Source organism: Halteromyces radiatus (assembly GCF_025201355.1).
Source record: "Halteromyces radiatus strain CBS 162.75 chromosome Unknown BX664scaffold_4, whole genome shotgun sequence".
Lineage (NCBI taxonomy): Eukaryota > Fungi > Mucoromycota > Mucoromycetes > Mucorales > Cunninghamellaceae > Halteromyces > Halteromyces radiatus.
Window position 1 is genome coordinate 2687870 of NW_026251690.1, and position 26409 is coordinate 2714278.

Sequence of the window (26409 nt, forward strand, 5' to 3'; positions counted from 1 at the left end):
CTTTATAGCATACAATTGGATAAAATATAATAAAAAAAAAAAGAAAGGGGAATGATAATAAAATATCAATCATCATATATTATATACAATAACATAATATGTTCTTTATTATTTTGAAGTTGAGAAGGGAATAATAATAATAAAAAGAAACATAATAAATAAAAATAAAAATAAAAAAAAAAATAAAGTATTATAAGTACCGCAGTTGAGAAGATGAGAAATGCATTGGTTTCCATTCCAGTTTTTCACCCAAGATGGTCCTCCTTGTTGTCTTTTGTTGATTCCTTTCATATTGTTCCACCACTTTTTCACCAAGACATATAATATGTTGACCACGATAATATCGAAGAGCACCAATGTTTTGTAGAGTATGAAGGATATCTTGAGTTGTAATGGATGTTCGATGTGATATATCTTCAATCGTAATATCATCCGTTGCTGAAAGTAAAAATGCCACAATCGTTTCTGTCCAATAAGCACGATAAGACAATAGACCCAAATCCGATAATGGTTTTTCTGGTGAACCAGTACGGCCTTCAACCTTGGACAGTTCATAAGAAAATGCGATCAATAACTTGCCATAACCCATGCGTTGGTATTGAGGTAATGTCAGAATACATGCCACATTGTAATTTTCAGAAGATTCCTTTTCCTTGGAAAAATAACCAATCAAATGATATCCATAAGCATCCCTTTCTGTCATGCAATAAAATAAAAAAGGATCAACATCGTAATAAAGAGTCTTGTGATCTAGAAACAGTTTGGAAAGTAAACAGAGGTTTCGGCACCATGTTCGTTGTTTGCGTCCATCAATTTCGAAAAATGAGATGTCATTGTGTCGATAGATTTCGTTGCCTGGAGGATGATGTAACTGACAATGTAATCGATGTCGTTCCAATTGTCGTCGTGATGCATAATACGATAAACAGAATTCACAAATATACAATGTATCACAATAAGCATATTCCACAGGATAAGGTGAAAAATACCAAGTTTCCACTTCATGTTTGCCCATTTGAATTGAATTGAAATTCTTCACTCTTGCCACTTCCGATACACATTGTGTCATAGACCCAGACGTTCGTAGTTGTTCGATTTCTGTTTTTTTTGAAAAAGTTCTTGGAGGTGTAGACCCATCATCATGTTCTCGTTTCACAGTTCTATTTGTTGTTGATCCATCATCATCATCATCATCATCTTCCGCAAGTACAACTGTAGTTGGTGCTTCGTTGTCTCCATCCTGATCTGCATCCTTTGTATCATCAGTAGTTTCTTGTTCATCCCATTTCCGTTTTTGGCTCATGGTTGCAATATTGGTGATAGGTGTGCTTGGTTGACTAGAATCCAGTAAGGATGGAGACGAGCTTGAGGCTTGTTGCTGTGAGGTTGGAGTTGTTTCCTTCAAATTTCTTCCTTTTTTGTTGCCAGTTGTTTTCTTTTTGATGGTTGGGAAGGTGATGGGTCGAGTGAAGTCCAGTCTGGTGACAGATACCCATTCATCCAATCGTTTATTGAATTCCACATAATGCACATAGAACTCTAAGCCGCGAGAAGGAGTGGTGCGTTCCTGTAATATTTCTGCATTTCGATATTCTGATTCTGTTTGATTGTTGATGATATTGATCTTTTGGACAAACAGTTTGCAGTTGATAGGTTTGGCTAAAAACTGTTCCATCAATAACTTTTGTTCAGGATCCAAAGTTTGATTTGACGTCAAAGACATTGTAATGGAAGAATGATGCTGGTGATAATACTGCGGACGACGATTCGAGAGGTTACGTAATACAGGTTGTTGTTGTTGTTAAAAAAAAAAAAAAAAGGAACAAGGAAGAAAGAGAAAGAGAAATATTGAATCTCAGATTGGGTTTTTATCTTCATCCATTCCTGGTTTTACCTGTCCATTTACATAAATTAAAATAAAAATGGTCATCACCGCTCCAAACTTGGGCTGAACATAAATGAAATCAATCTTTTTTCAATTGGTTTAACGATACATTATACCTTACCTCGCAATTTATGGAGTAAATTAAAAAATAAAAGTCAATATTGTCATTTCTCATTCAATAATGATCATCATCCAATAAAATGACCACCATTAGATTCCTCTTAAAAAAGTAGCTAAATATCATCTAATACCATTTCATCACTTATCTTGCCATCTAATGTGCAATAAGCATCAAAAGATTTCATCGATTTTTCGAAAAATTGCCTGACGACCCCTCGACGATTCAGTTTTACAGCCAAAACTTGGCTGAGGAATTTGAAAATTTTGGCTGTAAAATCAAAAAAAAAAAATCAAAAAAAAAAGTGAGTGTACAGCTCTAATCACCATTCAAATCCCATTTTTAAGCTTATATCTATCATCATACCGTATAAGCATCATTAACAAAAAATGTATATACTACCTATGATTATTTCTTTTGTTAGTGGATCAAAAAGATAGTTTGTCGATAATGGGTAGAAAATCGCAGGAAAGTTCATTTCACTCTAAAAAAAAAATTAAAAAGAATTAAAAAAAAAAAAACCACAACCTCATTTTGAGATTTAGACCTCTCTAATCGTACCATAATACCGCTATTAATAAAACATGTGTCTATGTTTTTTTTTTTTATTAATGTATCATAGAAAAATGTCGTGTCTGCTTCTGAGTCTCAAGCCCTACTAAACTCTTAGTGAGACTGTCGTCTGAGAATGAGCAAATATGGTTACACGTTTAAAAAATCTTTCTTTTCTCTTTTTCCCTTTTTCTTTCTCTTTTTTTTTTTTTTTTTTTTTTTTTTTTTAATTGAGACTTGTTAATTTGGACATGCAAACTTTAACCTTTCTTATATTCTCTCTATTCATCGAACTGATATACTGTCTCCGGCTTCTCAGTCCGTCACCAGGTTCTCCTTATTCTCCAGATTCCAATGGCGTTATTATGTGGACTGATTCTGGAGAAGTAACTTCATTAAAATTGTCTCTTTGTCAAGGTATTCCCAACAATTATACTTTACTGTCGGTTCTCTTAAAAGACATTCCAGCCTCATCAACAACTGCATGGTTCCATCTACCTTCCAGTATGCCATCGAACGACATCTTTTTATTACTGACAGGGAATGATACACCAGCATCTACAGCAACTGTGTCTCTATATATCGAAAACCATTCTTCCTTCTCTTTCCCTTCTGGTTTCCCTTCTATATCTCTTCCTTCTGGTTTCCCTTCTGATTTATCTTCTATACCTTTTCCTTCTGGTTTCCCTGGTGGTACATCAACTTCTTCAACCTCCAATACAACTGAACAATACGATAATCAACAATCAACTTATACCAAGTTAGGAATAGGTGCAATCGTCGGTATTGTCATCGGTTCTATAGCTTTTATTTTCACTGTAAGGAATCAAAAAAAAAAAATAGGGATATGAATATTGAAATAAGGTTTTTGACATTGATCCATGGACACCTTCCTTTTTACTTTTTATAGTTGCTTATTACTATGATTCTTATGCATCGTCGCACAGTCCGAAGACGGAGAAAAGCTATACAAATGCTTCAAAAGGAAAATAAAACTGGCCCTCGGGTGCCACCGAAACATCAGCAACCTCAGCAACCAATGGAAATTAATCTCAACGTGGCTGTTCAACCATCTCAGGAACAACAATATCACACAGAATACAACTACAATTCATCACAGCAGTACGAACAACCATATCATTATACGCCACAAGCTGGACTTGTAACACCTCATCAACTGTATTCGGATTCAGTTACACCAATTGCTGCAATGGATGGTTCACCATTCGAAACTTATACCATGATTCCTGTACGTGACAATCAGCTCCATGAAACAGATTCACCATTAACAAACACTTCATCCATATCAGCATCTACTATAGTCGCATCAACGGTATCTCAAGAAAAACTTGTGCTCAAGCCCAATCAGGTCACATCAACAAAACCAGACACTCCGGACATCCACAACAAGCCAGACGATGCTACTTCAAATAACTCTCATTTCAATGCATATACTCAAAAGCCTCATAGAAAACAATGATACACAATAATATATAGTTTAATTTTTTTTTTTTTTTTTTTAGATAGAATCACTTGCCTTCACTATATTCATCATTATATTTGTCTTTTTTTTTTTTTTTAGATAGTGTCACTATATTCATCGTTCTATTTGTACTTTTTTTTAATATATATTTTATAATAAAAATCGCATTTTTACTTTTATTATTATTCTTATTGTCTAGATGATGTATAGTTTCCAATATGTCATACATCATGAATTCACATTATCCTATTTTAAAAATCAAATTGAAAATGTTTTCAAAAACGTAAGTAAAAAAAAAAAAAAAAACTTTATTTGGTAATCACAAAAAAAAAAAAAAAAAAAAAAAGAATTGGTATATACAAAACTAGTAAAATAAAAGAGGCAGATAATATATAAACAGATATATATAAAAAAATTCTAAAGTACCGATAAAGATAATGATCATTCACCGTGCTTCAATACACGAACAAATTCCCGATAGTTGAATTTTCCTTGATCATCTAATGCTGGTCCCTTGAACATGATATCAACCTGATGATATACAAATACGATAAGTGAATAAAGTCTACTTTTTTTTTCATTGATCCATTCATTTACCTCTTCATCTGTAAACCGATCACCCATTGTGGTCATACATTCCCGTAAATAATCAGCATCGATTGTTCCTGTACCATCATTGTCAAAAGCAGCAAAAGCACTTGTAATAGTTTGTTCTGGATCCGTTCCTGTCAATTTATCTGCCATCAATGTCAAAAATACTGTAAAGTTAATCGGTCCAGGTGCTTCACTAAGCATTTTTTCAATCAATTCATTCGATACAGGTTGTCCTATATAATATTTATATATTAGAAAAGAAAGAAGAATAAATGGGATAATAAAAATTTACCGATACGTTCAAAAGTGATTTGAAGATCTTTAGCATCAACAATATCATCACCTCCAGTATCCATAATCCTAAAGGCTTCTTTGAATTCCTTGATTTGTTGCTTGTCAAATACTGCAAATACATTGGAGTTTTGTCGAGGAGTTCTTTGTTTGCTTTTACGTGCAACCTGAATTCAATAAAGTATAAGAATTAGTATGACACCTTTTTTTTTTTTTTTTTTTACTTTCATATAATATATATATTACCTGAGTTGTCATTATATCAATTAAAAGGAAAAAAAAAATAACAATTAAGTAGGAATGAAAAAGAAAAAGAAAAGTAAAAAAAAAAAAAAGAAAGAAAGAAAAAAGAATAGGCAGGCGGCGGACAATAAAAGGAACCAGTTTTGGATGCATTCAAAACATCTCTACCTTTTATGGACATCATCACTCTAAGTAATCATCTCCTTTAGGTTGTTTTTTTTTTTTTTTTTTTTTGTTTCAAAATAATTAATTATACTTGATTTTCTCTATATAGATTCCTTTTATTTTGTTGATTATGAATGTAAAAGGAAGAAGAACATTTTCAAATCACTTTTACGAATGAACTATTTTATAATCGATCAATCATTATCCTAAAATATACATTAAATTTATCAAAAAAAGACGATAATAAAAGAGTTAGTCATTTTATTTTTTTTTTTAAAAAAAAACATGATAATAATTATATCTAAACTACAGTACAAATGATTTCCAGTAATACAGGTGAAAGGGGTTGTCCTTTTAATTTCGTTATTAAATTCGCACTTGTTGATATTCGCGTAATAACTAATCCAAGATCGAATCATACATGTTTATAATGGTCTTCCTTATTGTTACTACGAATTTCGGTATATCATCAAGGTAAATCAGCGTAAAACTTGTTCAAATAATCACTGAGTACAGTTGTTAGAAGATTGGTGAACTATTGGTGAAAAAGATAATACGACAAATTCAAACAATTCATTTTGAGTTTTCTTTTTTTTAATGTATCCATACTTGGTGACAGCTGCTTTTGAGTTCGATACATGATATATTGCATCTAATAATTGTTTCAGACATTTGTCGAGTCGTAGTAGAGAATGATTGTCGTGTTTTTTAATATTGATTGACTGCCACTTTACCTTCTTCGGATACCTATACAAGTTGATGATTAGACCTTTCATTTATTTTCACAGTTAATCACTAAAGGGGTTCAGTTACTCTTTTTTTTTTTTTTTTTTTTCAACTTGATCTAATTCATCCAGTTGTAGTTTGAAATTCCTTGAGTTACCTTGGTGACATTTAGTAGGCTGAAAAGATTGTTCAATTGTTGTGAGCAACATATACGAGTAGAAAGGTAATTTTGTCCTTAAAAAAAAAAAGTCTTGATATTCAGCTAATCTTCAGAATATATGTAAACAGAGAGTTCAAGTGAGCATAATATAAGAGATGTTAATGAATAATGAGTTCTATTTCAATGTAAAAAGTATTTCTTTTACTAAAGGAAATGACACAATAAGAAAAGTAATGAGATAAATATTATAAAATAATGCAAAGGAGAAAAAAAAAAAAAAAGAAGTAAAATAAAGTGATAAAAACAAAAAAAAAAAAGAAAAAGAAGATAAACAAATAGAAATTGGGCTCATCTGACTTTTTATTTCAACCACAATTTTTTTTTTTTAACATACTTTTGTTTTATCTACTTATTGTAGAACTGGAGCTCACTAATATCAAAGCACATTTCTAATACCAAAAAAAAAAATATCAAAGCACATCGATCACCATCAAACATAACACTCCCAGTTTATATAATATATTTGATGCTAACGGTGCTGATGCCCAGTACATATAGAAAAAAAAAATCATCATCATCATCAGCATTGCTCTCTATTTTTCATAATAACATATGATTGGATCGATTGAAGCTCAGATAATATAGAAGAAAATGACAAAAATGAATGCTCACTACAGGGGTCGAACCTGTGACCTTGGCGTTATTAGCACCACGCTCTAACCAACTGAGCTAAGCGAGCGAATATGCGCATAAAACCATTCTCTCCATTATAAATCACAAACTAATATTCGAACTCAGCCGTTTAGCTTTATAATTATCATACCAGTTCGGTAAAAATATCTGCCTTCTTGGCTCAGTTGGCAGAGCGTCTGCCTAGTAAGCAGAAGGTCGTGAGTTCGATTCTCACAGAAGGCAATATCATTTTTGCATCTCCTCTCTCCTTTTTCAGGTACCGTTTTTTTTTTGTGTTACGTGTTAAGTGCGTTGTTAAGTGATTTTTTGGTTGTTAGGTTCAAAAAAAAAAAAAAAAGTAATTCGGATGATTGTGTTAAGCGATTTTTTGGTTGTTAGGGCCAAAATTGAAAAAGTAATTCGGATGATTGAAAGATAATAAGTTAAATAGTGAGCATCAGTACTTGATTACGCAAGTACACGTATAAAGTATTGAGTAAAATAAAATAAAAAGTAAAGTATTGTATATCTTTCTTGATAGTATCAAAAAGATCATGAGCGTACTAACTTTCAAAGTCCGTACTTTTATTTTTTTTATTTTTTAGATATGCTATAATTTTTTTTTTTTATTTCTTTCCTTTCTTTATAACAATTTTAGTTATAGTATATCAGTTAGTAGTCTTTAGTAGTTATATTTTTATTTAATAAAACATTTTATTTTTATTCCAACTACTTTGTTACACGTCAATATAATTGATTCCATCTTACAATGTATTTTTTTTTTATTCTTTATTTGTGAATGCATTCTTTAGTTTTAATTTACGCATATGGTTACGAAATACGCTGATACGACAGGATCCAACATGGTATTAAAAAAAAAAAGTAAATAGGATGATTGATTGTTTAAAAGGTTTATAGTGAGTACTAGTACTTGATTACGCAAGCACACGTATAGGAAAGTAGATAAAATAAAAAAGAAAAATAAAGTAGTTTCAAAAAGAAAGGGATGAACGAATCAGAATGAATAATCCACAATACATGTTAAGTAGGGACCATAAGAGGTTTTTATTACAAAAAATATAATTGAAGGGAGACTTGAAAAGAAAAGAAAAAGGTGTGGTATTTATACTAAAATTTGATAAAACGAAAAGGTAATATAAAAAATATATATGTAGTGAGCACCAGTTTCCTTTTTTTTTTTTTTTTTTTTTTTTATAAAAAAGAAAGAGAATAGATATCTTGAATAAAATAATACTTTAAAGTTGAAAAATTCGTTCACATATGTGATATTCTTTTTTTTTTTTTTTTTTTTTAAAAAAAAAAAGAGTGGATGATCTTATTCTCCTCTATACATTAGTCATATCTTTATGATATGAGAAAAAAGTAAAATGGACAAAGGGATGAAAAAAAAAAGTTTGCATTTTAAAGTTGAGCTTTTCCCGCTTGAACAGGAAATATGTTTTCCCATAAGAAGATTTACTACAGGTAGAGTAAAAATATAATAGTGTATTTTAATGTGGGAGTTTTTTTTTTTTTTTCATGCACTTGGTGTACAGTATAAATATGGGGTACATTCTTTTTTTTTTTTTTTTATTATTTTTTATTATTATTATTATTATTATTATTGTTCCGAACTTTAAAAATATGGCAACTTATCCTATTTATCCTTTTCATAGTCTAGCACATTTTCTTTTATCAGGTCTAGATGATACCAATATTCATCATCCATTATATGTTGATTCTTTGACAGGTGCAACTATCACTGCTGGTCATTTCAAAAAGTTAGTTAATGGTTTGAATAGCGGGCTCCAAAAAATGGGATTTCGAAAAGGAGATTGCCTCAGTGTTTTTTCTTCAAATAATGTAAAACAACAAATTTTTTTTCTTTTTTCTCTTTCTTTCTTTCTTTCTTCTCATTATTATTTTTTTATAGATATATACAAACGCTATATACACGGGAACATTGGCTGCATGTAAGTGTTAAAAAACATCTTGAACATAACTAGTAGTACTAGTAGTAATTTGAGAATCTTTTTTTCTTTTCTTTTCTAGGTGGTGTTGTATCTCCTATCAATGTCACTTACACTGGTCAAGAACTTGAGTACCAATTATCTATTTCCAAACCAAAAATACTCATAGCTCATCCTGATCAATTAGATTTGGCTCTGGAATATGCGACAAAACTAGGCATACAACATGTTTACTCTATAGAACATGATCCTCGCCATCGTGTACCTTTTTGGGTGAATGCTTTGGTTATACACAATAGTGATACTCCTATGATTTCTATTCCTGAAGAAGCTCTACGACATACACCAGCATTTGCTTTATTCTCATCTGGAACAACTGGCAGAAGTAAATGTGTACACGTTAGGTAATGAGATATATATATATATATATAATAAAATATAATATATATGTTTTCAGTATATACATACTAACTCTTATTATTATTATTATTATTATTATTATTATTATTATTATTATTATTATAATTCAATATAGCCACTATCAATATATCTCCAATATGATTGAAGCCAAGAAAGCAAGAGAGGATCCAAATCAACCTAACGCTCTTGTTGGTGTTATAGGCCTAGGAGTGATGCCGATGTATCATGCTGCTGGATTATTTCGATCGTTACAATTACCTTTACTTATATTAGGTACCCTGGTGGTGGTGAAAAAATATTCTGTAGAAAATGTTTGTCAAGCCGTTGAAACTTACAAGATTAATCATTTTGCTGCTGTACCGCCTATGCTTCTACATATGTTGAACAGTCCGATTACTGAAAAATATGATCTGTCAAGTATAACTTCCTTCACAGTTGGTGCTGCTCCTATTTCTGGTAAAATAGTGGAAGGAATCGTTGCCAAGTATAAAGCTCCAGTGGTTCAAGTAATATAGGAAAGTCGATATACGTACATAATCTAATTTCTACCTTTTTTTTTCCTTCTTTTCTTTGTAGGGATATGGTCTTACTGAATGTGGGCCAATAATAACACAGTTTCCATTCAATTCACTTGACAAACCATCGTCCATTGGAGTACCTATACCATATACTCATGTACGGATCGTGGACGAAAATGGCAAAGGTAAGTTTAAAACTTTTTTTTTTTATCATGAAATGATATTAATACGATAATGATGAATTCTTATATGATGTAGATCTGGGTGTGGGGCAATGTGGCGAACTTATTGTTAAAGGACCTCAGCTGATGATGGGCTATTATGGAAATCCGACAGCAACCAAAGAAACGATTGATGAAGATGGGTATCTCCATACAGGTGATATTGCTCTATATGATGAAGATGGATACTACTATATTGTGGATCGTATCAAAGAGCTGATTAAATATAAAGGACTTCAGGTATGAGGAAATAAGATATAAAATATGATGTATTATATACTGACTCTCTTTGCCTATTTTATGAAGGTGGCACCAGTAGAATTGGAGTCTGTATTATCGGATTGTCCTTTCGTATTAGATTCTGGAGTGATCGGTATTTACAATGAACAACAAGCAACAGAACTACCAATGGCCTTCATAGTTCCTCGGGTACCCAAGGATGATTTATTGGGCAAGAAAATTATGGATTGGGTTAGCGATCGAGTTGCTCCGCATAAACGTTTGCGTGGAGGTGTTCTTTTCGTTGATGAAATACCAAGATCAGCAGCAGGAAAAATTCAAAGGAAACAACTCAAGACTTTATATCAACAAATGATGCCATTGACTCAAGCCAAATTGTGATTTCTCTTTTGTGGTTTTTTTTTATAGCTATTAGTTTAGACTAGTTTCCTTTTCTTTTTTTGTAGTTAGTTTTGGGCCTGAAAAAAAAAAAATCCCGGGTAGCGTGACGTTTCACCAATGAAAAATAAATTCTCTTTTTTTTTTTTTTTTTTTTTTTTTTTTGCCTCCCTTTTCTTTCTTTTCCTTCATTCTTCTATCCTTTTATCCTATAAACAATATGAAAAAGAAATATAAGACGAAGTTCCCAGTAGTAAGTGGTCAACAAAGTAAAAAAAAAAAAAAAAAAAAAAAGGGAAAAACGAATATCATGAAGATAGGATTGATTGAATTTACGGTAATTAACTTTTTTTTTCTTCTCTCTTTTCCTTTATATAGGCACGTATCAAAAAGATCATGCAACTTGATGAAGACGTTGGAAAAGTAGCACAGGCAACACCGATATTAATATGTAATATTTACAATGATAATATACAATAACACGACGATTCAAAAAGATACAAATTTGAACTCACCACTTTCTTTTGATTCACTTTATTAGCCAAGGCGTTGGAACTCTTCATGCAATCACTGATTGATCAAGCCTGTAGCGAAGCGCGACAACGAGGTGCCAAGCGATTAACTGTAGCTCATTTGTATGTCTTTTTTTTTTTTCTTTTTTTTGTTTCCTTTTTTTTTTTTTTTTTTTTTTTTTTTTTTTGTTTCTTCAGTATACTTACCGGATTTTTTTTTTTTTTTTTTGATAGGAAAAAGACTATCGACACAACTGAACAATTTGATTTTTTGAAGGATATTGTAGCTACTGTATCTGATCCTAGTGATACACCTATGGTTGATGAAAGGGAAGAAAAACCGGCAAAATCAAGGAAACCAAAATCATCAAGGATGAAGGAAGAAGAAGATTAGCGGTAGAGGAAATAGACATTCTTGTACGACAATTCCCAGCATCATTTTATACAATTCTTATTGATCACACCAATTCAAGTGCTGATGACGATATGTTGGATATTTTACATTTATATTAGGTTGTAGCATAGATATCTTCTCATTCCTTTTTCTCTTTTTATCATTATCATTTCATTCCCCCCTTTTACATCCCCCCGTTCTCACTTCATTTTTATTCAATAAACAAATGACGACTATCATTCATGATGAACAAACTCCTTTACTCAAAATTCCAACAGTGATTAAAAACGATAATAGAGATAGATATGGATTATGGATAGTTCGATTAGCACTTGTTTTATTGATAATCATTGTTTTCTCGATTCTTGCTAAGGTCCCCATTTCTGTATTCTCTCTTCATCCTCTTTTTATGATCTTATTTATAATTACAATGACTGAAGGTGAAATACAAAAAAAAAAACACTTAAAAAAAGCAATTTCTACAACAGATCTCTCCTTTTTTATTATTACATATAGGAATTGTCACTTTACAACTTACTCAAACTAAGCAAGAAAAACGTCAAGGTCTTGGACGACACGCTATCTTACAATTATCTGCTTTTTTTTCTGCCATCATTGGATTTTCCGCCATCTTTTACAATAAAGTACTCTTGAATAAGGATCATTTCATCTCGTAAGTGGTTATATTATTTCTTGCTTTTTGAAAGGATAACCAACTCACTTGGAATAATTCTTTCTGGTATTGATGACGGCTGATTCAAGAGGGCACGGCAAATTAGGCATCCTTGTTTTATCGTACCTATTACTTCAAGTAATATTTGGTATTTTTTGTGCATCTACTCCTCATAGATTAGCATTGCCTATAAAGAAGCTTTGGAAATATCATCGTATCACTGGGTACATATTTTTCATATTGGTATGGGTGACGGCTGTTTTCGGTATCCAAACAGATTATATGATTACCAATAGTTGGATCATCCCTTCTCGATACTTGTCTTCCAACTGGATTTTTCTCTTTGTAGTCATTGCCAATGTGGGTATTTTACTTCGCCTTCGATTTTATAAGTTGAAAGGTCAAGTTACCTTGGGAGATCATCCACCATCATCATCACCATCATCATCGTCATTGTAATAATAAAATCTTATCTTTTTTGTAACACGATGTACAGTATTTTTTAGATTTAGTTATCATGTTCCTAAATTCACATTACTATTTTTTGGAAGGGATGGACACTGCACTTCTACATCAAAGCGTATGATTAACTATCTAGTCCCTCTGATACCCGCCTTATGTATACTCTTATCTTTTTCCTATTCCTTTATCTTTATTGTTTATCTTTTTTTTTTTTTCGTTTGGTCACTCTGCTCAAAATGGATACTATCTTGCATGAAGAGCGTCATGTTAAGTATTCTCTTCCATTGAAACGGAAATCTGTGTCACATAATCACTTCCTGAAAAAAAAAAAAGGTCAAGATGGACTAATCTTCATGCAATTTGTGTGCACTTACAAAGTCCGTCTGAAGTTTCTGAAACAAAAATATCGTTTCTCCCCTATTTTTCTCTTCTTTCTTTTTCCACTCCTATTATTATCGTCTGATATTTCTCTCTCTCTCTCTCTCTTTTCTTTTTTTTTTTTATTATTCAAATCATTCTGGTCTGTAATGGGTCACAAACGAACCAAACAATTCAAGGATGAACCATCAACAAAAAAAAGCCTTTGTTAACAACTACCAATTCAATTGAAGTCAAACAAGTTCTTGTGGACAAGATAAAACGAAATATCACTTCTCAAGTCGCGCGTCATTCTGATCACACCAAACTGAAATCTGACCTACTCGACATAAAACGTTTACCAAGAGGCTAGCTGCAAAATATCAATAACAGTTGTGGGAAATCACCTGGATCATTTGCTTCAAAGTTCCATCTAAAATTTTCTTTCTTGGGCACATGGAAAGAAACAGTGCAACAATCGTTTGATAGTATTGTATCTAAGGTTATATCATCCAATTCATCCTCTTTACAGCAAGTATCATCATTTTTACAGCAAGCATCATCATCTTCACAGCACGCATCGTCATCTTCACAGCAAGCATCATCATTTTTACAACAAGCATCATCATCTTCGCTGCAGGCATCTACTCAAAGATCTTCATCCTCTACAAAACAAATAAAGAGAACAACGACACCAGGATATGGAGAAAAAAAGGCTGTAGCTTTAAAATCATCGAATATCAAGCAGGTATATCAGCATCACATTGAAATCAATACAAGCAGGAAAAAAAAATTGATGTTAATATATATTTTGTTTACCTTTTTAGGCTACAGAAGACCCGTTGAAGAATGGAAAGCATGTTGGAACCATACTGGAAATGCCATGCGTCAAAACGAGTGGAAATTGAAGAAGAAGGGTGATCAAGTGACCGCTAACCAACGTTGTGCTTATGAAGATCGAATCGCACATTTACGTGGAGTTATGGTAAGTCGTGGTTGTGTGCATACGTCTTTGCTTGTCTTTATCAACATTTAACTTGACGTTTACTTTTTTCCCCTTAGGACGCACTGAAGACAGATCGTATCAAACTGGAACAAGAAAAAAGTAGAAAAGAACGCAATCGATGAAACTCAGAAAAGGTAAAGATAATATCAAGTTGGTAAATGACTTCGTGTAGCATGTTGGAAATGCGTTGATGTGGTGATCTGATTTTTTTTTTTTTTAGGAACTCAATGATGATTTAGATTTATTTGCTATACATGATGATCTTGACGCTACAGGATATAAATTGGATGACTTGCAGCTACCATAAGCGAATAATGACGTCTCTGCTTGCAGAATTGTATCTTTTGGGAGGTTTCCTAGTACATATGCTTTTATCAGAACAAGACCAGCATCATTGATGAAACACAGTTGAAGGATTATATCAAGAGATTGGATCTATTAGACAACGAAATTCATACCAGGCAAATCATCTACTGTTATCTCAAGCTTTTCGCTGTTGGTGAGGACAAACCAAAAACGACTGAACATGATTATCTTTGGAAACGGGGTGTTGCGTCTTTTTTTTTACCAACAATTTTGTATGCGCTATTGTCCAATTGTATCACCGGCATCTACTTGTTCCTTGTCTCTTGGTGCGACGTCTTTCTATGAACTTTTTGGTAAGAAACTTGACATGGCCAAGAAGGGGATTACTAGCAATGCTTTATCACGCCACAAGAAAAACGATGTCTTTGATTGTTTGATTGATTTGGATGTTGTGGACTCCATCTGGAAGAAAAATGGTCTCGAATTCATATATCGCATGAATATTACACCTGCTAAGGACACCTGCTTGATTGGCGTTACAAATAAACCGAGATAACAGTCTTTATTCCTTTTTTTTTTTTTTTTTGGATAGATACTGATTATTACAATTACTATTTTATTTTATTTTATATGATCTCCTTTCCTCTCTTGGCTTTGGCTTGGATTATATATTTCTTTATATAGATATCTTTTGGTAAGGATGATGAAACACATATTTTTGATGATATATTTACTCATTTTATTCTTTTTCTTTTATACTTCATTTTGGTTGCGACATTTTCTATTACTTCTGGTATAACATTTTATTACTTTCATTCTGTGTACGGGGAGGTATCAAAAAACGTTCGAACGCCGCTAGAGATCGGAAAACTACGAAATTTCCCTCCTGTCTCTTTTTTTTTTTTCTTTTTCCTTTTCTTTTTTTTTTTTTCTTTTGCATCCTCTGATTCTTCTTCCTCTCTTTCTCTCCTTTAACACTTCTTCTTCTTTTTCATCATTACTCTCATATTTATATTATTAATCCTTCTGGGGAGAGCCTCAGTGGTAGGTGGATTATCGTTCCTTGGATTCCACAAACTTGCTCGAGATGAACAAGAAAAAACGATCAGACTCTCTTGGGAAAACAAATGGTATACTTTGGACTTTATGGATTTTTCAGGTGGACTTCAACAAGCTACAGTGAAGGATCTAAAGGAAAAGTGTAGAAAACTTACTAATGTACCTATTGCTACTATGAATTTGAAAGTATCTGGTGGTAAGTTTTTCTAACAAAAAGAAAAAGACATTTTCAGTTAATGAATTGATTCTTTTCTATTTCTTTTTATAGCTCATATCAAGGACGAAACTGCTACTCTCGAAAGCGTTGGTATTCATTCTTATTGTGTGGTGGTACTCAATGGAGAAGTAGTTGATGTAAGAATATATAAATTTGACTTATATAATATGGAAAGTTTATGATGTATTTCTTTCTTTATATACTTAGCAAAAGCAAGTAGAACAACAAACAATTTCTGGTAATCCTGAAGAATATGGATTAGTGAAACGAATCAACGATATTGTGGATGACCTTTCTACCAACTTTATATCGAAGATCGATGCCTATGAAGCTTTGGTGACAGAACAACAATTAGTATTCAACAAGCAGCAGAAACTAGATGATGATAGTAAAAAGAAGGTACAGGATCAAGGAATCTATTGTTCAGAACGACTTATGCAAGCTTTAATACGACTGGATGCGGTGGAATGTCCTATGGATTTTGATACAGCAAGGCAAAAACGAAAGGAAAGTGTACGATATACACAAAAACTATTAGATAGAGTAGATGGGGTACGTACTATAGCTAGATCCATATGTACACATTAGAACAACTATGCTGAAAATAAAAATAAAATTAAAATGAAATAAAAATAAAAAAAATTTACAAATTCCTCTTCTTCTTCTTTTCTATAATGTTTTTAATTCATACAAAACTATCTTCTCATTTATCATTTAAATTTGCACAATGTCGTTGTTTACCTCTGTCTTTCACGTCTGGTTTGACTACACGATATCAACAACGATCTTTACTGGCAACAACAAAAACTCCTTTGACAACCATACTAGATCAACCTCAACACAATGATATCAATATTTCAAGCCCATTACTTCGCGAATATCAACAAAGATGTATTACTGCTTGTCTAGAGAAGCTTAAAGCTGGTCAAAAGAGACAGGTGGTTTCTTTACCCGTAGGTAAACAAACAAACAATAAAAAAAACGAGACGTCTTTTTACTTTCAACTGACATTCATTTTCCTTTGTTCATTTAGGAAGTGGGAAAACGGCAAGTCAACAACACTAAAACATTATAATATTTTTTAGACTAAACTTCTTCTTTTGTTTAGGTAGTGATGGCCAACTTGATTCCTCGTGTTCCTAATCCAACAAAGATTGCCACCAAGACACTTGTCATTGCTCATAGAACAGAATTATTGGATCAAGCACAAAGACAAATACAACGGTTCAATCCCTATTTGGTAAGGGATAACTATAAAAAAAAAGACAACTATGACTGATCTTTTCTCCTTCTTCTTCTTCTTTCGCTTTATAGACTGTATCTGTCGAACAAGGTCGTAGAAAGGTTGATATTGAAACTACGGATGTGGTTGTAGCATCTGTGCAAACCCTTGGTAGAGCAGGTTCCAATAGATTAGATAATTATGATCCAGCTTTATTCAAAACTATCATTATCGATGAAGCTCATCATGCAGCTGCAAGTACATATACCCGAATTCTGGATCACTTTGGTGTTACTCATCCCGACTCTTCTATCTTCGTTTGGGGTTGTTCTGCTACAGTTCGACGACATGATGGTATTAGTTTATCCAATGCTTTTGGTGATATTGCATTTCATATGGATTTTATGGAAATGATTGAATCTGGATGGTATGCGGTTATTTTTTTTTTCTTTCTTTCTTTATTCCACTCACGCTCTTATGTATATATATTCCATATAGGCTATCCCCTTTGAAAATTACCACAGTAGAAACATCAGTAGATTTATCTCATGTCGGTATTCAACAATATGACTTCAAACAAAGTGAATTGTCTCAAGCTGTCAATGTGGATAAACGCAACGATATCATTGTAAGAAGCTGGTGCAAATATGCTCAAAATGAAACAAATGAACCTACTTATCGACTACGAAAAGCAACTTTGGTCTTTGCCGTGGATATAGCACATACAATGGCTTTATGTAATCACTTTCGAAAACATGGATATGAAGCAGAATACTTGACAAGCAAAACACCTACTATAACCCGTTATAATATTTTGGACCGATTTCGAAAAGGCGAATATCCTATATTAGTGAATTGTGGTATATTGACTGAAGGTACTGATATCCCGTCTATTGATTGTATTCTTATGGCAAGACCTACACGTTCAGCTGTCCTTTTTCAACAAATGTTTGGTCGTGGTATGCGATTATTTCCTAGCAAGTCTGATTGTTTAGTCATTGATTTTGTGGATAACTTTAAACGATCTGGTCTGGTGACATTTCCGACTCTGATGGGATTGGATCCAAAAACAGTGATCCAAGGTCAGTGATTTATAAAAATAAAAGTGATTGACATACTTATCTTTTTTTTTTTTTTTTTTATTCTTTATCTTAGATCAAGATGTATTAGCCCTGGAGAAAAAAGCTGCACAGGTTGAGTTACAGCAGATCAAGGATGAAATGACAGCTGTTGATGATACCAATGATACGACATCACCTGCAATACGATTGAAAATCACGGAATATGACGACTTGCAAGAATTCATGACAACAAGTTCTGGATTAGCCAAGAACATTCAACAGATCACTACCAATGCATGGGTAGCCATCGGCAATGATCAATATGCATTATCAGTATTAGGCAAGGGTTTAGTGACATTGACACGACAAAGCGACAATCATTGGACTTGTGCATTTCAACGTACAATATCAAAGATAAAATCTATGGATGATCATGACAATAGCGATAAAACAACAGGGAGCAAATGGATAGTTCGTCGTCGAGTAGAGGTACCTTTAGAAGCAGACAACATAATCTCAGCCATCCAAGGAGCAGATACATGGGTACGACATTCATTATTGAAAGGAAGTAATCCGAAGACTATTGCATCTAGTCGGTTTGCCTCTTACCGATCGGATGCCATGACGGACAAACAACGTGCCATTTTGAAACGATACAAGATAGATATCAAACAAACTCTCAACAAAGGACAAGCAATGGATCTGATCACTCGGCTCAAATTAGGACAAGGCAGGTTATGGCGTCAACAGTACGAAGCAAAACGTAAACATCAACAGTTTCAACAGCAACATTCTGTAGGATTATTATTACGACAACAAAATGGAAACAATTCCTTGAATCATACCAACAAGCATGATAGAACCTTGTAGTTTTTTTTTTTTTTTTTTTTTTTTTTTTTGTGTATTATTTTGTCTTCAAAAAAAAAAAATAGCTAGCATTTATACCTTTTACCTTTCCCTTCTTATCTCAATAAAATAGTGGTACTTTTCCATCTTCTTTTGATTCTCTCTCTTTTATCCCGCCTTTATTATAGCGATTTCTTTATATTCTTCTATAATAAAATCACTTTTACCTTTTTTACATTATCATGCATTTTCTATACTTCATCCTATTATTACAAGAAATCTTATCCAAAAAACAACAACGATCAATCATTATATATCATTATCTTCTTGCACACCAACCAAGAAATCTAGTCTATATTGTACACTAAAACAAATAAACAAATCTTCCACATACATCTTTGATTATAAAAAGAAAAGTTTCAAAAGAAAAAAGTGTTTATTGATTAAAAATACAAACAAAATAAGAGTCTATATGTCTACAGGAGAAAGAGGTCTAAACTATGTATATGTATACAGGGATGAGTAAAAAAAAAAAAAAAAAAAGGAGAGAAAAAGATCAAGGATGGTATAAGAATTGAGTGATATATACTAAAGATAACAAATACTGACGAAGAAGAGGAGTGGAGGTAAAAGGGGTGGTAGGTAAAGATCCAAAAATATACAAATGATAACGACGCCATAAAAGAGAATGGTGATGATCAAGGGTAGAGCGACCAAGGATGGACGCACAACGTTGGTGTAAAAGTAACCGTCCCACCACAAAAAGAGTCAACAGAACGCGGTACAACGGAGCGTGGCGCGATTGGTTTTGTTGTTGCTGTTTCGATGATAATGTAGTAGTAGTAGGTAAGTATGTACAATGGGTGTTATCAGCTAATGTTGTTGTTCTTGTTGTTGGTGATGATGTATTAAGAAGTTGGAAAGGAGATAACCATGATTGTACCATTTGTAATGATTTGGAAGTTGCACTAGTAAACATGTTGTTGGTATCTATGATGCCTTGGTGAGTAAGCTGTTCGTTCGTTGTTGAAAAATGGGATAAACCATTATCATTATCATCGTCTTCGTTTGAAAAAGTAGTTTCATATAGATCGTTCATATATGTCTGAGAAGAAGGTGTTGGATGATAATAATGGTGATGATGATGATGATAGATATGATAATTATGTTGTTCTAGATATGGCTTGGTGATTTTATTATTGGATATTAATGGCTGAAACGATGGAAAAGGCAAAGTGGTGGTAGTGGTGAACGTGTTGACTTCATTCATCAATTGATCCAAAGCTGTCTCGAGGTTACGTTGGCTGGTTCGATATCGAGATTGTTGTTCCAATGTCATTGCTATTATGGGTGTAGTTAAATGTTCGTTCACTTCGAGTTTATCGGATATCGTTGTAAACGTACGATTCAAGCTCGATTGTGCTTCCTGTAGTAGATTCTGTACGGTGGAATTCATTGAGATAAGTCTGTCATTGTCATGATGATTAAAAACGAAGTGTGATGTTGGGTTTGGATGTCTAAAAAAAAAAAAAAAGTTGTATGAAAAATGAGTAACACCTAATAAGAATGAGGAAGAGAATTTCACATACATTGTTTGAAGGGACCCTTGGTTTAAACCAGAGATCAGGACTTGATTGGTGCATTCAAGGCTATCATATATAAAGGAGAAAATATTAAAGTCAATTAAGCAGTAAAAGAAGAGAGAAAAAAAAAAGTCATCCCCCTCAAAAAAAAAAAAAAAAAAAAGGGAAGCCTTATGCAAATAATAATAATAATATATTTACCTAACTAACCTAGACTGAAAATCTTGCATCATCTGATAGGTATCTTGAATCACTTTTCGCATTTTAGAAACAGAATCATCTTCCTACAATTTTTTTTTTTTTTTTTTTGACAACAAATAATAATAAGATAAAAAAACTTTTGAATTTAATAAAATATTTCTAGTCATGCGATTTTATTATTTACCTCTTGTTGATAATCATCTGCTCTACGCGTATATGGTGGAGGAGGTGATAAAAAAGATTGACTTATGTTATTATTGGTTGAATACACATCCTGGTTTGATTTGGTCATACAAAAAAAAAAAAATAAAAAATAAAAAATAAAAGAAATAGATAAAAGAAAGAAGTTAAAAAAAAAAAGATGGTTCAATTTTTTTTTTTTTTATTTTATTTCGTTTTGTACATCCGCCATTGTGTCACATCCCCGCGGATTCCCAAATATCAAATAATGGATGTATGGATGGGACAAATGAATATATATACAAAGTTTATCTATCTAAATAATGCAATATGCTAACTAAGAGGGGAATCATTGTCGTTGGTAACCACCTTTATACCTTGGCCTTCTATTAGATTCTCCATATTCAATCACACCTTGAGAATGAGGTTTTGGAAGTTCTGAAGAATTGCCACGTGGAAAATCTGTTGAGATCACACCTGTACTTGTTGGATATATCCTTGATGATGATGATGATGATGATAATGCTTTCCAATTATTGTTACCAGATCCTCGTTCTTTGATTGATGATTGTTTATCTTTTTTTTCCTTTTTCTTTTTTGGATATTGACTATCATCACTATCGTCTGAGTAATGATGTTTCTTCGATATATTTCTTTCGTAATGTTGTCGAGAAGATTTGTTATGAGATGATTTCCCTGGTCGATGATGATCCCTGTTGACTGGTAAATGTCTAGCACTGAATACTGATGGTAAATCATGATAAAATGATAATGTAGGACATTCCTAATAAAATAGATTGTCAATATTTTTTTTTTTTTGCCAATAGTAGAGTACTTACATCACCATAATGTCCATCTTGTCCACAATGATAACAGTATCGAATAATTTGGACAGATTTTGTTGGAGTTTTTTTCGTAATATATACATGGACCAAGGTAGGACACCAATCAGAAGTATGAAGACGATCTCCACAATGACGACAAGAATCATGACACTTTTTATTCTCGCAATCCTAAAATCAAAGAGTATAATTTATCAATTTCTATTGTTAATAAATTACGTTGTACTTACAATAGCATTATGACCCCGTTGCTTGCATCGGCGACAAAAATTAATACCAGGACACCTTTGAGAGTTATGTCTCAAATTGCCACAATCTTCACACTAAACAAAGAGAATATAAATATGATTCTCTTTAAAAAAAAAAAAAAAGATACTTACGTATGGACAATTCCTAGCAATATGACCAACCGAAAAACATTTGTGACATCGCTTCTGTTCAAAAGACCCAGATCCTTGTTTATAGTTGTTGTCATTGAATTTTGATCGTCGTCGAAATTGTAATTGTTGTCGGTTTCGGATCTAGTGAGAACGATAATTAACATTGTTTAGTTAAAGTAACACTATCCATTCCTTAGCTAGTATGATCGCATTTTTTTCCTTCTTCTTCTATTTCTAATACCTGTTCATCAATGAGTTGTTGTAGTTCTTCATTCAACTCTTCTTCTTCTTCATCGGTATCAAGTGATTGATTGTTATCAAGGTTAAGATCAATATGTCGTGTTACTGGAGGAATTGTTTCCTGTTGTGTTTGTTTATCGTTCATACTCTTTTTATAGTATTCATCGTTACTACTGATACTACTATCGTCATCGTCACTTGAGGAATCCAATTGAGAACAACTACCTGAGTCCGCAGAATTTGTATGGGGTATGATTGAAGAAGAATTGGAAGAGAAGGAGGAGGGATAAACTGTTGGCTTGTCATTGGATGTTTGATCATTTGTTTGTTGTATTAGTTGCTGTGAAGATGGTGGTGCATTTGTATTTTTACTATTATCAGAGTTGGATCCAAAGTATACTGCACTCAATATAACATCCTCCAAATCGCTATCTATCTCGTCATCACTTCTTTATTTTTGACAACCAAAATAATAATAATGAGTGGATCGATTATCTTTATATTCTTTTATATTAATTACCTTGCTTGACGGTTTTCTTCTTCGTACTGTTGTATTAATGCTAGATCTTCGTCGTCGTCATACATGGTAAAGAACGGGAAGACCTCTACCTATCATTTTTTTTTTTCATTGTTCAAAAAATATTTTTGTCGTGACAGCGAGTGGAGAGATGTCCACGGAGATTGAAAATCACTATAGGCAAACTTTGTTAACGAAATACATTTCAGGTATCCTTTTTTTTTTTTTTTTTTTTTTTTTTACTTTTATATCTTTCTCTTTCTCTCACCTACAGTAGCACCATTCTAGTCATTCTGTTATTATTTATGTTCCTTTCCAGTTATTCTTCTTCTTTATCAACATATAGATATATGATTCATACAAGCGATGTAAATAAATTGAATGGTAGTTTTGAATTATTTATATTTAGGTGATGATTAGGATTCCTATTTATTATATTAAAAAATCTGATTTTGAGGGATAAGTGTATGTATGATGATCGAAAAACGTAGAACGGAAGCAGCCGTAAAAAAGGAAACCACCAGACAATTATTTTTTCTTTTCTCTTTTATTCGTTTGAGTATATAAGTGAAGGAAAGAAAAAAAGAAAGAAAGAGAGAATTCAATTGATGTCTGAAAAGAAGAAAAAAAAATAGAAGATGAGCATATGATTGATGGGAAAATAAAAATACATTGAAAGACGGTTCCTATGATGATTTGTGAGATGGTAATATTGACAACAGACTAGTATGATATGTGTAACACGTGAAATTTGCAGGAAGATTGTTTTTCCTAATATAGGAAAAGTTTGATCAGAGCGCTTTTTTTTTTTTTAAGGTTGTATTGAAATAAACAAAACTTGATGGACTTAAAATTGGAAATTTCTTTATTGTATATAAAAATAAAAAAAGAAAGGAGTAAATCAAAGTGAAAGGTATTTAGTGATATTCTCTAACTTATTCACTTTACGATGTAAGGCTCTTATTTGAACCAAGACGTTATCATGAGCAATACTAAGCTCTTTGTCTACTTGAATCAATTGCTCTTCGGTTGTCAAAGATTTGACCAAAAAGAAGGATTGCAATGATTTTACTACAATATCAATCAGGGTACAATCTGTTTGCAAGTAATTCAATTTGGTTTCCAATCGATCAATGGTGCGGATGATCATCATTTTACTGTCTTTTTTTTTGTGGATGATGAATACTGGTATTGTCTTTGGTGAGAGAAGATAAGGTCATGAAGATGATGTTTGATGTTCTTTTTTTTCTTAAATAGAAAACATATATAAAAAAAAAAAGGGACGAGTTAATGTATGAACCTGGTAGAGAAAAAGAGAAGAGAGAAAGAAAGAAAAAGAAAGGATTCGAACAAAGTGCCAAAAAGAAGATCATGCATTTTAATATGGTATCCTGTAAAATGGTCTGAATTTTTTTTCTTTTTGGCCATATACTATTGATCATCCGTAAACAAAAAAAAAAAAAATAATTTCCATTATATAAGAAATCATTGGCATTTTGTCCTAATGGAGCACTTCATCGTTTACCGAGAAAACGGTGACCATTCATTTGTGGACTGCCAAGGCCAATTGTTCCTGTCCATTGTGTAAGTTCCAAAAGAGGGGGTGCTTATGCTGTTGAAATTCCGCTTCACAGAGAAAATTTTCTAACACGCTCAACTTTTTTTTTCTTCTTCTTCTCCGTTTGTTTCTCATATTTTATCATTTTATCCATTGACTTGCACAATTTACTTATCTTATGAAACGATCTGCATACGAACGACAATTTACCGAAGATAAAGCAACACTAAGTCGACCGGATCCCGATGCCAAATTACGTCTCCAACGTGCTGACTCGAAACGATCGTCCAAAATTACAAAAAAGAAATCATTACCTCTAGTATTTATAGTGGTACGGTAACCGTGGAAAATAACGATAATTTTTTTTTTAACTTACATAAAATTGAATTTCTATACTCTTCTTCTCATTTGATTAGATGACACATATGAATATAGGTAAAACAATCAAAACGAAAAGAAAAAAAATAGTAGAAAATGACACTTACTGTTTTATTATTGTCATTAAATGCCATTGTTCTTTCTTTTTTGTGTAGGCATATCATTCTCCCCAAGCAAATTGCTCGTTATCTCCCTGATAAGAAATACAAGATCTTGTTACAAGAAAAGGAATATCGTGGACTAGATGTGAACATATCATTAGGATGGGCAACATTATATGACCCATAGTAAGTTTTGATAATATAACATTTCTATTCTTTGACTTAAACTTTTTCTATTCATAGAACCCGAATCCAATATCCTCTTGTTAAGACGCAGCTTTGAAGACGCAAAAAGAGTAAAGAAAAAAAAAAAGAATCATTTTCAAGTAAAGTCGTTTATTAATTGGCCTTTTCTTTTTTTTTTTTTTTTTTTTTTTTTTTTTGAAGGGCATGAAATTAGAAAATCATCATCCGCAGAATACTATACGCGTGCCGGGTTCAAACGAACTACTAACAGAATCAATAACGAAAAGTCAGAAGCAGTTCGAACAGTTGAAGCCGCCATTACAACAAATAGAACGACAAGAATGATTGGGATTATGGAGTACATCAACTCGACACTAGAAGCGTTGGAAGTATTAACAACACTCTATGGTCAAGAACATCTACAAGGTCTCAAGTTCCTAAATTATCAAGGCAGACAGATGATGGATGAAGAACTAGTAAAATATCTTTGTGAACGGGGGAAGAAAGTACAAAGCTCCTCTTGGTGCAGAAGAAAGATTGGCAAATCGTAGTTATGGTAACTATCAAAGAAGACGCAGAAGACCAAGAAGGATAAGCAGAACTAATAAATGTACAACCTCCTCCTACAATAAAAACAAGGTAAGTCTAGTTGATTGCAAATGAATGCGCAATATATATATATATATATATATATACTGACACTTATGTATTTTATTATTGATGCATATAGAAAGTGGAAGTAAACGCCAATTGACAACGATAATACCAAAGTTCCTGTAGAGTGATATTCGGGGATACAACTTTTGGGCGAAGCAAAAAAGGTGCAGGCGCTTTAGCAGATAAATGTCGACGTTGACTGCAAAAGGCGGACAAGGATGGTCGGCTTATACATATCAATATGGATGAATATTTCAACTTCGCAAGTTTGTTCCAAATGTGGGTATAGAATTCTTTCTCCAACGACGTGATCACCGGTCCTGGCGAAGAATCCAAGCGCATGTATGCAGTATTAATGTGTCGTCATTGCAATACTATGTGGCAGCACGATATCAACGCGTCAAGAAATATCCGGTCTCTTTTCTTCAACCTGGCCACTACTGGAAAAAGACCGGGTCACCTGGCTCGACCTCCTCCTTGATATGATGATTGATCCGTGTATCAAACACACGTCGATGTTTGCAGTTTTGTAAGTTAAAAAAAAAATGAATCTTTATGATGATTTATTTATATTAACCACTATTTTTTCCATTCATCCATATGTACATCCTCCATTGTCTCAATTTTTATTTCTCCACCATATAGTATTTGTTTGACAGAATTCATGCATCCTTTTGAACATTAAACAATTCTTCACAAGATATAGGAGAAGTATAAACTCTAATTGATATTATAATACAACTTTTAATAAAATCTTATTGATATGATAATACAACCTTTAATAAAAGATATTTATTGATGATGTTGATAATATATAAAACAATAATAAAAATAA

The 26409-nt window shown here is 32.6% G+C and overlaps 11 protein-coding genes and 2 non-coding genes across 13 annotated transcripts; 8 read left to right on the top strand and 5 right to left on the bottom strand.

Annotated features, from left to right (window-relative positions):
- Positions 1–156: 156 nt before the first annotated feature.
- BX664DRAFT_333709 (acyl-CoA N-acyltransferase) lies at positions 157–1812 on the bottom strand. The gene has a single exon (XM_051545572.1). It carries the CDS (start codon positions 1721–1723, stop codon positions 191–193), a length of 1533 nt encoding a protein of 510 aa, XP_051400560.1. The 5' UTR covers positions 1724–1812; the 3' UTR covers positions 157–190.
- A 975-nt stretch (positions 1813–2787) lies between these two features.
- Positions 2788–4098, top strand: BX664DRAFT_333712 (uncharacterized protein). The gene is made up of 2 exons (XM_051545573.1): positions 2788–3373; positions 3466–4098. The coding sequence occupies exons 1-2, from the start codon at positions 2807–2809 to the stop codon at positions 4033–4035; spliced, it is 1137 nt and encodes a 378-aa protein (XP_051400561.1). The 5' UTR covers positions 2788–2806; the 3' UTR covers positions 4036–4098.
- Positions 4099–4479: 381 nt separating this feature from the next.
- On the bottom strand, positions 4480–5181 carry BX664DRAFT_350089 (uncharacterized protein; the record flags this gene model as incomplete). The annotated part of the gene is made up of 4 exons (XM_051547621.1): positions 4480–4569; positions 4636–4865; positions 4925–5090; positions 5170–5181. 4 exons carry the CDS (start codon positions 5179–5181, stop codon positions 4480–4482), a joined length of 498 nt encoding a protein of 165 aa, XP_051400562.1.
- A 1701-nt stretch (positions 5182–6882) lies between these two features.
- On the bottom strand, positions 6883–6956 carry BX664DRAFT_t76. The gene has a single exon. It is a non-coding gene; the product is annotated as a tRNA-Ile (tRNA).
- A 103-nt stretch (positions 6957–7059) lies between these two features.
- On the top strand, positions 7060–7132 carry BX664DRAFT_t71. Its single transcript has one exon. It is a non-coding gene; the product is annotated as a tRNA-Thr (tRNA).
- A 1340-nt stretch (positions 7133–8472) lies between these two features.
- On the top strand, positions 8473–10776 carry BX664DRAFT_140194 (uncharacterized protein). The gene is made up of 7 exons (XM_051539850.1): positions 8473–8752; positions 8823–8862; positions 8942–9263; positions 9395–9785; positions 9856–9982; positions 10056–10258; positions 10325–10776. Exons 1-7 carry the CDS (start codon positions 8534–8536, stop codon positions 10637–10639), a joined length of 1617 nt encoding a protein of 538 aa, XP_051400563.1. The 5' UTR covers positions 8473–8533; the 3' UTR covers positions 10640–10776.
- A 36-nt stretch (positions 10777–10812) lies between these two features.
- Positions 10813–11794, top strand: BX664DRAFT_333721 (histone-fold-containing protein). The gene is made up of 4 exons (XM_051545574.1): positions 10813–10889; positions 11015–11087; positions 11178–11271; positions 11383–11794. Exons 1-4 carry the CDS (start codon positions 10857–10859, stop codon positions 11540–11542), a joined length of 360 nt encoding a protein of 119 aa, XP_051400564.1. The 5' UTR covers positions 10813–10856; the 3' UTR covers positions 11543–11794.
- BX664DRAFT_333725 (eukaryotic cytochrome b561-domain-containing protein) lies at positions 11795–12704 on the top strand. The gene is made up of 3 exons (XM_051545575.1): positions 11795–11982; positions 12059–12215; positions 12305–12704. Exons 1-3 carry the CDS (start codon positions 11952–11954, stop codon positions 12672–12674), a joined length of 558 nt encoding a protein of 185 aa, XP_051400565.1. The 5' UTR covers positions 11795–11951; the 3' UTR covers positions 12675–12704.
- Positions 12705–15239: 2535 nt separating this feature from the next.
- Positions 15240–16276, top strand: BX664DRAFT_333731 (uncharacterized protein). The gene is made up of 3 exons (XM_051545576.1): positions 15240–15601; positions 15674–15759; positions 15830–16276. The coding sequence occupies exons 1-3, from the start codon at positions 15493–15495 to the stop codon at positions 16208–16210; spliced, it is 576 nt and encodes a 191-aa protein (XP_051400566.1). The 5' UTR covers positions 15240–15492; the 3' UTR covers positions 16211–16276.
- A 4-nt stretch (positions 16277–16280) lies between these two features.
- Positions 16281–18775, top strand: BX664DRAFT_386167 (P-loop containing nucleoside triphosphate hydrolase protein; the record flags this gene model as incomplete). Its single annotated transcript, XM_051549308.1, has 6 exons — positions 16281–16579; positions 16656–16669; positions 16731–16862; positions 16937–17271; positions 17343–17926; positions 18000–18775. The coding sequence occupies exons 1-6, from the start codon at positions 16297–16299 to the stop codon at positions 18773–18775; spliced, it is 2124 nt and encodes a 707-aa protein (XP_051400567.1). The 5' UTR covers positions 16281–16296.
- A 496-nt stretch (positions 18776–19271) lies between these two features.
- Positions 19272–20854, bottom strand: BX664DRAFT_333736 (uncharacterized protein). The gene is made up of 3 exons (XM_051545577.1): positions 20720–20854; positions 20536–20618; positions 19272–20400 (listed from the first exon to the last, which is right to left on the bottom strand). Exons 1-3 carry the CDS (start codon positions 20825–20827, stop codon positions 19308–19310), a joined length of 1284 nt encoding a protein of 427 aa, XP_051400568.1. The 5' UTR covers positions 20828–20854; the 3' UTR covers positions 19272–19307.
- Positions 20855–20897: 43 nt separating this feature from the next.
- Positions 20898–22868, bottom strand: BX664DRAFT_333737 (uncharacterized protein). Its single transcript, XM_051545578.1, has 6 exons — positions 22698–22868; positions 22179–22626; positions 21938–22078; positions 21788–21880; positions 21555–21728; positions 20898–21499 (listed from the first exon to the last, which is right to left on the bottom strand). The coding sequence occupies exons 1-6, from the start codon at positions 22760–22762 to the stop codon at positions 21065–21067; spliced, it is 1356 nt and encodes a 451-aa protein (XP_051400569.1). The 5' UTR covers positions 22763–22868; the 3' UTR covers positions 20898–21064.
- A 1519-nt stretch (positions 22869–24387) lies between these two features.
- BX664DRAFT_386169 (uncharacterized protein) lies at positions 24388–26386 on the top strand. Its single transcript, XM_051549309.1, has 6 exons — positions 24388–24583; positions 24669–24687; positions 25119–25393; positions 25425–25556; positions 25864–26103; positions 26220–26386. Exons 1-5 carry the CDS (start codon positions 24431–24433, stop codon positions 26053–26055), a joined length of 771 nt encoding a protein of 256 aa, XP_051400570.1. The 5' UTR covers positions 24388–24430; the 3' UTR covers positions 26056–26103; positions 26220–26386.
- The last annotated feature ends 23 nt before the right edge of the window (positions 26387–26409 follow it).

Excerpts from the sequence above, each read along its gene's own strand:
- BX664DRAFT_333709 (XM_051545572.1), bottom strand. The coding sequence starts at position 1,723 with ATGTCTTTGACGTCAAATCAAACTTTGGATCCTGAACAAAAGTTATTG.
- BX664DRAFT_333712 (XM_051545573.1), top strand. The coding sequence starts at position 2,807 with ATGCAAACTTTAACCTTTCTTATATTCTCTCTATTCATCGAACTGATA. Across the intron at positions 3,374-3,465 it reads CTATAGCTTTTATTTTCACT|TTGCTTATTACTATGATTCT; the intron begins GTAAGGAATCAA and ends TACTTTTTATAG.
- BX664DRAFT_140194 (XM_051539850.1), top strand. The coding sequence starts at position 8,534 with ATGGCAACTTATCCTATTTATCCTTTTCATAGTCTAGCACATTTTCTT. Across the intron at positions 9,264-9,394 it reads AGTAAATGTGTACACGTTAG|CCACTATCAATATATCTCCA; the intron begins GTAATGAGATAT and ends AATTCAATATAG. Across the intron at positions 9,786-9,855 it reads ATAAAGCTCCAGTGGTTCAA|GGATATGGTCTTACTGAATG; the intron begins GTAATATAGGAA and ends TTTTCTTTGTAG.
- BX664DRAFT_333721 (XM_051545574.1), top strand. The coding sequence starts at position 10,857 with ATGAAAAAGAAATATAAGACGAAGTTCCCAGTA. Across the intron at positions 10,890-11,014 it reads ATAAGACGAAGTTCCCAGTA|GCACGTATCAAAAAGATCAT; the intron begins GTAAGTGGTCAA and ends TCCTTTATATAG. Across the intron at positions 11,088-11,177 it reads GGCAACACCGATATTAATAT|CCAAGGCGTTGGAACTCTTC; the intron begins GTAATATTTACA and ends TCACTTTATTAG.
- BX664DRAFT_333725 (XM_051545575.1), top strand. The coding sequence starts at position 11,952 with ATGATCTTATTTATAATTACAATGACTGAAG. Across the intron at positions 11,983-12,058 it reads TATAATTACAATGACTGAAG|GAATTGTCACTTTACAACTT; the intron begins GTGAAATACAAA and ends TATTACATATAG. Across the intron at positions 12,216-12,304 it reads AATAAGGATCATTTCATCTC|AGGGCACGGCAAATTAGGCA; the intron begins GTAAGTGGTTAT and ends GGCTGATTCAAG.
- BX664DRAFT_333731 (XM_051545576.1), top strand. The coding sequence starts at position 15,493 with ATGGATTTTTCAGGTGGACTTCAACAAGCTACAGTGAAGGATCTAAAG. Across the intron at positions 15,602-15,673 it reads GAATTTGAAAGTATCTGGTG|CTCATATCAAGGACGAAACT; the intron begins GTAAGTTTTTCT and ends TTCTTTTTATAG. Across the intron at positions 15,760-15,829 it reads TCAATGGAGAAGTAGTTGAT|CAAAAGCAAGTAGAACAACA; the intron begins GTAAGAATATAT and ends TTATATACTTAG.
- BX664DRAFT_333736 (XM_051545577.1), bottom strand. The coding sequence starts at position 20,827 with ATGACCAAATCAAACCAGGATGTGTATTCAACCAATAATAACATAAGT. Across the intron at positions 20,619-20,719 it reads CAGATGATTATCAACAAGAG|GAAGATGATTCTGTTTCTAA; the intron begins GTAAATAATAAA and ends AAAAAATTGTAG. Across the intron at positions 20,401-20,535 it reads TTTCAGTCTAGGTTAGTTAG|CCTTGAATGCACCAATCAAG; the intron begins GTAAATATATTA and ends TATATATGATAG.
- BX664DRAFT_333737 (XM_051545578.1), bottom strand. The coding sequence starts at position 22,762 with ATGTATGACGACGACGAAGATCTAGCATTAATACAACAGTACGAAGAA. Across the intron at positions 21,881-21,937 it reads TTGCTAGGAATTGTCCATAC|TGTGAAGATTGTGGCAATTT; the intron begins GTAAGTATCTTT and ends CTCTTTGTTTAG. Across the intron at positions 21,500-21,554 it reads AAGATGGACATTATGGTGAT|GAATGTCCTACATTATCATT; the intron begins GTAAGTACTCTA and ends CTATTTTATTAG.
- BX664DRAFT_386169 (XM_051549309.1), top strand. The coding sequence starts at position 24,431 with ATGAAACGATCTGCATACGAACGACAATTTACCGAAGATAAAGCAACA. Across the intron at positions 25,394-25,424 it reads AGATGATGGATGAAGAACTA|TACAAAGCTCCTCTTGGTGC; the intron begins GTAAAATATCTT and ends GGGGGAAGAAAG. Across the intron at positions 25,557-25,863 it reads CCTCCTACAATAAAAACAAG|AATTCTTTCTCCAACGACGT; the intron begins GTAAGTCTAGTT and ends ATGTGGGTATAG.